This window comes from Hyaena hyaena, unplaced genomic scaffold (assembly GCF_003009895.1).
Source record: "Hyaena hyaena isolate Hyena2069 unplaced genomic scaffold, ASM300989v1 scaffold_5, whole genome shotgun sequence".
Taxonomy (NCBI): domain Eukaryota; kingdom Metazoa; phylum Chordata; class Mammalia; order Carnivora; family Hyaenidae; genus Hyaena; species Hyaena hyaena.
The window spans coordinates 7577989-7590207 of record NW_024080637.1 but is presented as its reverse complement, the minus strand read 5'-3'; the positions used below and the strand labels follow the sequence as shown (position 1 = coordinate 7590207).

General features: G+C 37.9%; 1 protein-coding gene across 1 annotated transcript in view; it reads left to right on the top strand.

The window, feature by feature from the left end:
• SCP2 (sterol carrier protein 2) overlaps positions 1-12219 on the top strand; it is a 140111-nt gene that overhangs the window by 12820 nt on the left and 115072 nt on the right. The window contains exons 4-5 of the mRNA XM_039237793.1: positions 240-371; positions 3029-3093. Of these exons, the coding sequence (XP_039093724.1) occupies positions 240-371; positions 3029-3093 (197 nt within the window). The remainder of the gene's footprint in view (positions 1-239; positions 372-3028; positions 3094-12219) is intronic.

Here is a 12219-nt window from a genome sequence, read left to right as displayed (position 1 = left end):
ACATAGAGAAAGTACATATCATACTGTGTTTTGGGGATTTTTCATATTTGGAGTGTAAATGATGCTTAATGCAAAAACTTTTTCTGAGTAAGATGTCAGTAGTTTATTGTCCTGCCTATGTTGTATGCTAGGCAAAGGCATAATACTGAAAAAAAAAAACATAGTGTGGTATTATGTTACATTGCAGCTTCATAAATTCCCATGTACATATTATAGCTTTTGTTTCTTTTTCTATACAGGTGAGTCTACCTGTGGACAGAGGTCTATCTATCACAGTTTGGGACTGACTGGAATTCCTATAATCAATGTCAACAATAATTGTGCTACTGGTTCTACTGCTTTGTTTATGGCCCGGCAGCTGATACAGGGTGGTGAGGATTGTTTATTTGTCTAATATACTTAAAGAGATATGCGGTTATTGCCCCTCTTTCATCTTTTCTCTCTATGACCATCAGAGGGATTCCTTCATTTATTTATTTATTTTTAAAATTTATTTATTTATTTTGAGAGAGAGAGAGAGAGAGAGAGTGTGTGTGTGTGTGTGTGCGCGTTCGTACATGCATACACAGGGGTAGGGGCAGAGAGAGAGGGGGAGAGAGAATCCCAAGCAGGCTCTGTGCTGCACAGAGCCCAACTTGGGGCAAATCTTGTGAACAATGAAATCATGACCTGAGCTGAAATCAAGGGTTGGATGCTTAACCAACCAAGCCACCCAAATGCCCCTATAATGTAGATCTTTTTAAAAAATAACAACTGGGGGCGCCTGGGTGTCAGTTAAGTCGGTTAAGTGTCCGACTTTTGCTTACGTCATGATCTCGCGGTTTGTGGGTTCGAGCCCCGCGTCGGGCTCTGTGCTGACTGCCAGCACAGAGCCTGGAGCCTGTTTCAGAGTCTATATCTCCCTCTCTCTCTGACACTCCCCTGCTCATGCTGTCTCTCTCTCTCTCTCTCCTAGAAATAAATAAAAACATTAAAAAAAATAAAAAAATAATAACAACTGTAAGGGCACTTGGGTGGCTCAGTCCATTGAGCGTCTGACTTTGGCTCAGGTCATGATATAATGGTTTTTGAGTTTGAGCCTCTTGTTGGGCTCGCTGCTGTCATCACAGAGCCTGCTTTAGATCCTCTGTCTCCCTCTGTCTCTGCCCCTCCCCTGCTTATGCTCTCTCTCTCTCAAAAATAAACATTAAAGAAAATAACTTTATTGAGATCTAATTTATGTATCATAGGATTCACCTTTTGAAACTATACAAGTAATGCTTTTTAGTATAATCACCGATACCATGTAACCATCACCACTATCTAGTATTTTAGAATATTTTTATCACCCCAAAAAGAAACCCAGAACCAATTATCAGTTGCTCCTCATTTTCCCCTCTCCTAAACGCCTGGTTACTACTAACCTACTTTCTATCTCTGGATTTACCTATTCTGAACATTAAGTGAATGGAATCATATAATATACAGCCTTTTGTGGCATCTTTCATTTAGCATAATCTTTTCACAGTTCATCTATGTTGTGGCATGTATCCCTACTTCATTATATTTCATGACCAAATAATGTTCCATTTTATGGACAGAGCACATTTTGTTTATCCATTTATCAATTAATGGGCATTGGATTGTTTCTATTTTTTGCCTGTTATTAATAATGCTTCTATAAATATTTATGTACATTTTTGTGGCCATATGTTTTCAGTTCTCTTGAGTATATATCATATTCTATGTTTTCAAATATTCCAGTGTATTTTATTAGGTCCTCTATTCTGTTCTATTGATTGTTGATTATTTCTCTATTACTCCACTATTGTTTCTGTTTGTTTTGTTTTGTTTTTAAAATTTTTTAATCTTAAGTTTATTTATTTATTGGAGACAGTGAGAGAGCTCGAGCAGAGGAGGGGAAGAAAGAGGGAAAGAGAGAGAGGATCCCAAGCAGGCTCTGCGCTGTCAGTGCAAAGTCCAGTTTGGGGCTTGAACTCATGAACATGAGATCATGATCTGAGCTGAAGTCGAGAGTCGGATGCTTAACCAACTGAGCCACCCAGGCACTCCATGTTTTGTTTTGTTTTTTAGAGATAAAGAGAGAGAGAGTGTGGGAGTGGGAGAGAGGGGCAGTGGGAGAGTCTTAAGCAGGCTCTGCCCAGTGCCTTACATGGGGCTTGATTGCACAACCTTGGGATCATGACCTGAGCCAAAATCAAGAGTTGGATGCCCCACCAACTGAGCCACCCAAGTGCCGCTCCACTATTGTTTCAATTGTTGGAGCTTTATAACATCTTATTGTTTGATAATGCTGGAGTCCTCTGTACACCTCATCTTGTTCATTTTCTTTTTTTAAAGAAAAATTTTGTTGATTCTTATTTTGTTGTTCAGTTGAACTTTAACTTCATTTTTAGGCATATCCTCCCTCCAAAAATAATTCTGTTAAGATTTTAATCAAGGTCCTTTAAAAATTTTTTTAATTTTATTTTTTCTAAAATTCAAAATTAGTTATTTAGGGGTGCCTGGGTGGCTCAGTTGGTTAAGCATCTGACTCTTGACTTCAGCTCAGGTCATGATCTCGAGTTTGAGAGTTTGAGCCCAGTGTAGGGGTTCTGTACTGACAGCTGGGAGCCTAGAGCCTGCTTTGTATTCTGTGTCTCCCTCTCTCTCTGCTCCTCCCTCACTCATGCTCTGTCTCTCTCTGTCTCTGTCTCTAAAAATGAATAAACATAAATAAATAAATAACTTAAAAAAACCCAAAATTTGTTGTTTATATTTGTTTTCATTGAACCATGTATCCATATTAATAAAAAGTTTTATTAGCATACAAATAATTATTTAGAATCAAAGGATGAATTAAATACTTTCCTAATTTATCCTCTTACCTAGAATCATGTAAGAATTTACTCTAATTTTTCACTTATTAAACATTTTGTCAGATTATAGCATCTTTTTCAATTTTATATAAATTACTTAAAGTATTTAATGGTATTTGTTTAGGTGTCTTGAAATTTAATTTTTCCTGATGATTATGTTTTCTTTCAAGGTATGGCAGATTGTGTCTTGGCTCTTGGGTTTGAGAAGATGGAGAAGGGACCCCTTATAACAGGCGTGAGTCTTACTGTTATTCTGGAGTTGTTTTGGCACTGTGAGAAAACTTTGCCCATTTGGCTACTATAAATACAACCTGTTAATAGGCAATATAAAGCATAACTGGCAAAATTATTAAATGAGCTGATATATTCACAATCTGAAAAGTAACATTGTATATGTATGCACAAATTCTGGTATTTTAGAACAGTAAAGAATCATAGAGATAATTTGGTTCAACCTCTTTACTTTGTCAGTGATAAACCTGATGTTCAGAGAGGTCAAATGATTGAATTTGAGGTGACTTACCTATTTAATATGAGAGTCATTAATTCAAAAACTATTTCCACTTAACAAATTGAAGAGGATTAATAAAGTGTGAAACTTCTGATTCTGGAAATGGGAAGCCAAATTATTTAAACCAGTTCTACTGATGACAGTTAAACTATTGGAATATAAAGAAAACAATCCTAAAGGCATGGAAATGCTAAAGAGAGGAATTGCAGGTGAATGCCAGAGAATTAAGAGCAGTAGTTGAAGCACTTTTGCCTTGAATGCCTTTGATCAGGATGCTGTGAGCTTCAATTATGGAGGTCCCCTAGAGTGAAGAGGAAGGGAGTCCTTCCAAGAAGTTTAATAATCATTCCCCACATTAAACAGGCCCTGCGGAGATAAAGCCTTTGGGTAAGGGCAAACCCAAAGAAAAACTGTCTTCCTTTCCTATGAGATTACGGGGAGAGTTGTCTTGGCACTGAGCAGAACAGGTGAGAAAAAAGAGAAGGAAAAAAACAAACCCAGAAAAACTTTTCTCTGATATTCACCATGTAAGATTGCTACCAAAATTCTCATTACAGGGCAGTCAAAGAAACCTCAAACCTTGAATTGAGTCTAAATTGGTTCCAGAATGGTAGTTACCTAGGTACTTAACAGACATAAGTGTGAATTTTCTTTTGGAGGCTTGGAGAACTCTTCAAATAGTTATCCAAGACATGCAGTCAAAGGTAACAAGGCATTAAAGAAATAAGGCACCATAATCGGAACCAGGAGAAAGAAGGCAGAGTAAAAAGTGATCTCTGAAGACCTCAGAAACTGGATTTATTAAACACAGATTTAGGCACTTTTACCATGTTTAAAGAAATAAAAGACAATCTTGGAAATACTGTAAGAGTATTGGAAACTGCAAAAAGGGACATGATAGACATGAAAAAAAGTAGAGTTTATAAAAAAGAAAAATAAAATAATTAAAATTAAGAAATCAGAAGATAGGTTTGATAGCAGATTACACATGACTAAAAAGAGAATTAGTGAAACTAAACTAGATTAGAAATAATTATTTAGAAAAAAAAAAAAAAAAAGAAATAATTATTTAGTATACACTCTAAAGAGAAAAGAGATGAAAAAATGGCCAGAGTTAAGATAGATGTTAGTGTGATAAGATATAATTATGTTTAATTGGAATTAATGGAGAAGTGGTGAGAGGAAATAAGGCTTGGGCATTTTGTTTATGTTCTCCCAAAACCAGTGTTTAGTTTCACTGATGTTTTCTATTTGATTTTTCTTCTCATTTATTTCCACTCTGATCTTTGTTATTTTTCTTCTTTCTACTAATTTTGGGATTAGTTTCTTCTTCGTTTTCTTGTTCCTTGAGGTGTAAAGTTAGGGCTTTGTTGTGTGGGGTGTTTGTGGAGATCTTTCTCATTTCTCAGTATAGGCATTTATCACTACAAACTTCCCTCCCAGAACTGCTTTTGCTGCATCCCATAAGTTTTGATGTGTTTCATTCATCTTAAAAAATATTTTTAAATTTCTCTCACCAATTTGTTCAGTAGCATATTGCTTAATCTCCACATATTTGTGAATTTTCTAGTTTTCTTCTAGTTTCATGCCTTTATGGTTGGAAAAGATGCTTGATGATTTTAGTCTTGTTAAATTTATTAAGACTTGTTTTGTGGCCTACCACATGATTTATTCTGGAGAATGTTCCATGTGCACCACAGAAGAATGTGTATTCTTTTGCTTTTGGATGGAATATTCTGTCTTGTCTGTTAAGTCTATCTGGTCCAAAGTTTCCTTATTGATTTTCTGTCTGAATAATCTATTGATGAAAGTAGGGTATTAAAGTTCTCTATACTATTATTGCATGCCATCTATCTTTCCCTTTAGTCTATTGACATTTGGTTTATATATTTAGGTGCTATGTGTTGAGTGCATGAAAAATTACAAATGTTTTGTCATCTTGTTGGATTGAACCCTTTATCATTGGATTGTTGGTTTTGAGGTTGTAAACCTGACTTAAAATAATAAGACCAAACTTAATTATACTTTAATAAGTATATCAACATGTGAATATAGAGGAGAGCCAAAATGATTAAGTGTTTTTCTTTAGATTGAATATTTGAATCTTATGTAATTAATAGAAATAGATTTTAGTTTAATGACCTTCTTTGTCTCTTATTATAGTCTTTGTCTTAAAGTTTATTTTATCTGATATAAGTATAGCAACCTCAGCCTTCTATTGGTTTTCATTTGAATAGAATATCTTTTTCCATCCCTTTACTTAAGAGACCTTTATTCAGCGTCATGATCAGGCTATTACATTTAGCAATCAACAGCATGGGTATAAACAAAACACTGTATTAAAACCCTTTGTTGGTGGGGCGCCTGGGTGGCTTAGTCGGTTAAGCGTCCGACTTTCACTTAGGTCATGATCTCGCGGTTCATGGGCTCGAGCCCCGCGTCGGTCTCTGTGCTGACTGCCAGCTCAGAGCCTGGAGCCTATTTCAGAGTCTGTATCTCCCTCTCTCTCTGACCCTCCCCTGCTCACGCTCTCTCTCTCTCTCTCTCTCCTAGAAATAAATAAAAATATAAAAATAAAATAAAATAAAACCCTTTGTTGGAATGCTTTATACTTTCCACAGAACAGAACAGAAACTAAAATAACCCGTTATACAATTAGTCACAAATCAATCCTCTAGTTTTTGGCCCATACATATGAATATTGTCTAAAATATGTCTTCTTTGTAGCAGCGAGGCCCTGCCATCACTGTGCTTGGCTGAGTTTACAAATCTGTTGTAACCTGTAGCTTCCCTGTCACTTCTCTGGCTCTTCTTTTTTGCTAAGCTTTGTTTCCTGGCAATAATTAAAACCTTCTGCCACTGTCATATCTACTGCTGCTGCTGGAACTGCCATAGCCACCTTGGTTTCATGGTTTGGCAAAGTATTGGCCTCCACCACCATAGGGAACAGAGCTTCTGCCTTGAAAATTTCCTCTTTTCATGGGTCCAAAATCTGAAGATTGATTGTTGTAATTGCCAAGATCATTATAGCTTCCACCACCTCCAAAGTTGTTTCCACTACCACCTCCAAAGCCACCTCCATTTCCTCTGTTGTTATAGCTGTCATAACTGCCACTCCTGTCATAGCCACTGCCCTGATTTCCATAACCCTGTCTACCACTTCCATAGACTCTGCTTCCTCCAGAGTAACCAGGACCACCTCCTCCATACCATCATTACCAAATCCATTATAGCCATCCCCACTGCCACCATATCTACCACCACCTCGACTGCCACCAAAGCCACCAGGCCCACTGGAGTTTCCTCCATGACCAACTTGTTATTCCCACCAAAACCACCTCCATGACCACCACCAAAGTTTCTAGAACCACTTCGACCTCTTTGGCTGGAGGAAGCAATAGCCATCTCTTGCTTAGATAGAGCTTTCCCTACTTCACAGTTGTGACCAATCACAGTATGGTATTTTTGAATGACAGTCTTATCTACAGAGTCATGGTTGTCAAATGTTACAAAAGCAAAGCCTCACTTTTAGCCACTGCCTCGGTCAGTCATGATTTCAATCACTTCAATTTTCCTATATTGTTCAAAATAATCTCTTAGATGATGTTCTTCAGTGTCTTCTTTAATGCCACTGACAAAAATCTTTTTCACAGTTAAGTGGGCACCAGGTATTTAAGAATCTTCTCTCAAGACAGCCCTCTTTGGTTCTGTAACTCTTCCATCCACCTTTTGTGACCTTGCATTCATGGCTGCATCCACCTCTTCCACATAGGTGGCATGGGTGGCATAGGTGACAAACCCAAAGCCTCTGGAGCACTTGGTGTTTTGATCTCTCATTACCACACAGTCTGCAAGCATTCCCTATTGCTCATTATGGCTCCTCAGACTCTCATCAGTTGTTTTCAAAGTTCAAACCTCCGATGAAAAGCTTATGCAGCTATTCAGGGTCTTTGGGAGACTCTGACTTAGACATGAGGGCAGTGGGAGGGGAGACTTTAACAATGCATACTTGGTGGCGTCCATGGACACAAAGCTCCCTTTATTTTAAAAAAATGTTTATTTATTTAGAGAGAGAGAGTGAGCATGTGCAAGCATGTGTATGTGAGTAAGGGAGAGGCTGAGAGAGAGGGAGAGAGAGACTCCTAAGCAGGCTTCACGCTGTCAGCATGGAGCCCAATGTGGGGCTCAAACTCAGGAATCAGGAGATCATGACCTGAGCCAAAATCAAATGTTGGACGCTTAACTGATTGAGCCACCCAGGTGCCCCATGTATATAATTTAAGCAATTACCCTTGAAAAAAATATATATGTTAGAAATTGTCAGATTGCCTAGGTGGCTTGTGCTGTTAGAACAGGGACTGCTTGGGATTCTCTCCTCTCTTTGCACCTTCAAAATAAATAAATAAATAAACTTAAAAAAAAAAAACTAGAATCATTGCTTTATTTATTTATTTTAGTTTTATTTAAGTGGTCTCTACACTCTTCATCTAACTTATGATCTTGAGATCAAGAGTCTCATGCTCTCCCGACTGTGCCAGCCAGGCACCCCTAAATAGAATCATTTTTAGAAAATGAGTTGAACATAACTTTTAGCCTATTCATCAAGGACTTATGACGTTAGTCTGATTCAGTTCTTTCTGTTCAAACATTAAAGAACCTCTACGTCAAATTAAGCTAAATACATGTGACAGTATCTCTTAGTAACCATAAGAGTGTCTAGGAGCACCTGGGTGGCTCAGTTGGTTGAGTGTCCGGCTTTGGCGCAGGTCATGATCTCACGGTTCATGGGTTTGAGCCCCACATTGGGCTCTGTGCTGATAGTTCAGAGCCTGAAGCCCGTCTTCGGATTCTGTGTCTCCCTCTCTCTCTGACCCTCCCCTGCTGTCTCTCTCTCTCTCAAAAATAAATAAAAAATCCAAAAAAAAAAAATTAACAAAAAGAGTGTCTGGCACCTAATAGGTATTAAAATCAATAAGAGCTATTTCCCATTTTCAGAAATAGCTGAAACAGGGCGCCTGGGTGGCTCAGTTAAGTGTCCAACTTCGGCTCAGGTCATGATCTCACAGTTTGTGGGTTCAAGCCCCACGTCGGGCTCTGTGCTGACAGCTAGCTCAGAGCCTGGAGCCTGTTTCAGATTCTGTGTTTCCCTCTCTCTCTGACCCTCCCCTGCTCAGGCTGTCTTTCTCAGGATTAAAAACATTAAAAAAAAAAAAAAAAAAGAAATAGCTGAAACATTTTAAGAAAGTGGGAGATGTTGTTAGGTTGGGTCTTAAAGACAAGAAGAGATAATAATCATATGAAATTGTTATGTAATAAATATGGATAATTATAATAACATAGTGAAGATAATTAAAGATAGGGAAAAATGAGATCTTTCTGGGTATGGGAGGAAACATCATGAGTAGAGTATCATGTCGTCTGCAAAAAGTGAAAGTTTGACTTCCTTGCCAATTCTGATGCCTTTTATTTCCTTTTGCTGTCTGATGGCTGATGCTAGGACTTCCAGCACTATGTTAAACAACAGTGGTGAGAGTGGACATCCCTGTCGTATTTCTGATCTCAGGGGGAAAGCTCTTAGTTTTTCCCCATTGAGGATGATATTAGCTGAGGGCTTCTCATAGATGGCTTTTATGATGTTTAACTAAGTTCCTTCTATCCTGGCTTTCTCAAGGGTCTTTATTATAAGAAGGATGCTGTATTTTCTCAAATGCTTTTTCTGCATCTATCGACAGGATCATATGGTTTTTATCTTTTCTTTTGTTGATGTGATGTATCACATTGATTGATTTGTGAATACTGAACAAGCCCTGTAACCCAGGAATGAATCCCACTTGATCATGGTGGATAATTCTTTTTATATGCTGTTGAATTCGATTTGCGAGTCTCTTGTTGAGGATTTTTGCATCCGTATTATCAAGGATATTGGCCAGTAGTTCTCTTTTTTTGCTGGATCTGTATCTGGCTTAGGAATCAAAGTGATACTGGGTTCGTAAAATGAGTCCAAAAGTTTTCCTTCCATTTCTATTTTTTTGGAATAGCCTGAGAAGAATGGGTATTAATTCTGTTTTAAATGTCTGGTAGAATTCCCCAGGGAAGCCATCTGGCCTAGGGCTCTTTATTTATTGGGAGATTTTTGATAGCTGATTCAATTTCTTCACTAGTTATGCGTCTGTTCAGATTTTCTATTCAGATTTTCTGTCTCTTCCCATGTGAATTTTGGTAGTGAGTGTGTGTTTAGGAATTTGTCCATTTCTTCTAATTGTCCATTTTGTTGGCATATACTTTTTCATAGTATTCCCTGATAATTGCTTGTATATCTTTTTTTTTTAATGTTTTTTTATTTATTTCTGAGAGAGAGAGACAGCATGATCAGGGGAGGGTCAGAGAGAGAAAGAGACACAGAATCTGAAACAGGCTTCAGGCTCTGTCAGCACAGATCCCAACGCGGGGCCTGAACCCACGAACCGTGAGATCATGACCTGAGCTGAAATTGGACGCTTAGCCAACTGAGCCACCCAGGAGCCCCTAATTGCTTGTATTTCTGAGAGGTTGGTTGTAATAAATCCATTTTCATTCATGATTTTGTCTATTTGAGTGCTTTCTCTTTTCTTTTTGAGACGCCTGGCTAGAAGTTTGTCAATTTTGTTTATTTTTTCAAAAAACCAACTTTTGGTTTCATTGATCTCTTTGTTTCTTTGGTTTCTATGTTGTTTATTTCTGCTCTGATTTTTACTATTTCTCTTCTTCTACTGGGTTTGGGGTGCTCTTGTTGCTCTGCCTCTAGTTCCTTTAGTGAGCTGTTAGATTTTGCACTTGCAGTTTTCCTAATTTCTTGATATAGGCCTGGAGTGCAATGTACTTTCCTCTTAGGACTGCCTTTGCCACATCCCATAGAGTTTGGATTGTTGTATTTTCATTTTCATTTGTTTGTTTATATTTTTAAATTTCCTCTCTAATTGCCTGATTGGCCCATTCGTTCTTTAGTTGGGTGTTCTTTAACCTTCATGGTTTTGGAGGTTTTCCAGACCTCTTCCTGTGGTTGATTTCAAGTTTCATAACATTGTGATCTGAAAGTGTGCATGGTATGATCTCAATTCTTTTATATTTATTGAGGGCTGCTTTATGTTACAGTATGTGATCTATCTTGGAGAATGTGCCATGCGCACTTGAGAAAAAAGTGAATTCCATGGCCTCAGGATGTAGAGTTCTAAATATATCTGTCAGATCCATCTGGTCCAATGTGTCATTCAAGTCCATTGTTTCTTTAGTGATTTTCTGTCTGTTGATCTGTCCATTCCTGTAAGTGGAGTATTAAAGTCCCCTGCTATTAACACATTCTTATCTATAAGATTGTTTCTGTTTGTGATTGTTTTAAATATTTATGTGCTCCCATATTCAGAGTGTAGACATTTTAGCTCTTCCTGATGGAGAAACCCTGTAATTATTATATAATGCCCTTCTTCATCCCTTGTTATTGTCTTTAATTTAAAGTCCAGTTTGTCTGATATGAGTATAGTCACTCTAGCTTTCTTTTGACTTTCAATAGCATGATAGATATTTCTCCATCCCCTTACTTTTAATCTGAAGGTAACTTCCAGTCTAAAATGCATTTCTTGTAGACAGCAAATTGATGGATTTTGTTTTTTTATCCATTCTGCTACCCTATGTCTTTTGATTGGAGCATTCAGCCCATTTACATTGTGTTATTATTGAAATATATGGGTTTAGAGTCATTGTGTCCTTTGTGGGATTCATGCTTGTGGTGGTGTCTCTGGTATCTTGCTTTTTTTGTAACTTTTCCCTCAGTTATTCTCCCTCAGGATTTCTTGTAGGGCTGGTTTAGTGGTGACAAATTCTTTCAATTTTTGTTTATTTGGAAAGACTTTTATCTCTCCTGCTATTCTGAATGATAGGCTTGCTGGATAGAGGATTCTTAGCTGCATATTTTTTCTGTTCATCACATTGAAGATCTCCTGCCATTCCTTTCTGTCCTACCAAGTTTCAGTAGTTAGGTCTGTCACCACTCTGATAGGTTTCCCTTTGTATGTTAGGGCCCTTTTCTCCCTAGCAGCTTTCAAAATTCTCTCTTTTTCCTTATATTTTGCCAGGTTCACTATGATATGTCATGTGGAAGATCGATTCAAGTTACGTCTCAGGGGAGTTCTGTGTGCCTCTTGAATTTCAACTTCTACTTCCCTCCCCAGGTTGGGGAAGTTCTCTGCTTTAATTTGTTCTGGGACTCCTTCCACACCTTTCCCTCTCTCTTCCTCTTCTGGAATTCCTATGATACGGATATTGTTCCGTTTGATTGTATCGCTGAGCTCTTGAACTCTTCTTTCATGTTCCTGGATCAGTTTATCTCTCTTTTTCTCAGTTTCTTCTTTTTCTATAATAGTGTCTTCTAAATCACTTATTCTCCTTTCTGCCTCTTTAATTTGTGCATTGGACGCCTCCAGTTTATTATGTATCTCATTTATTGCATTTTTAAATTCACCACAACTATTTTTTTTTCACAAATAGTTTATTGTCAAATTAGTTTCCACATAACACTCAGTGCTCATCCCCACAAGTGTCCTCCTCCATGCCCATCCCCCCTCCCCCCCACATCCATCAGTCCTCAGTTTTTGTCAGCATTCAAGAGTCTCTCATGGTTTGCCTCTCTCCCTTTTCCCCACCATTTCCGCCCTTCTCCCCCTTGTTCCTCCGTCAAGTTCCTCCTAATCCTCCTATATGTGCAAACATATGATATTTGTCCTTCTCTGCCTGACTTATTTCGCTCAGCATAACACCCTCAAGGTCCATCCATGTTGCTACACATGGCCAGATTTCATTGTTTCTCATTGCCATGTA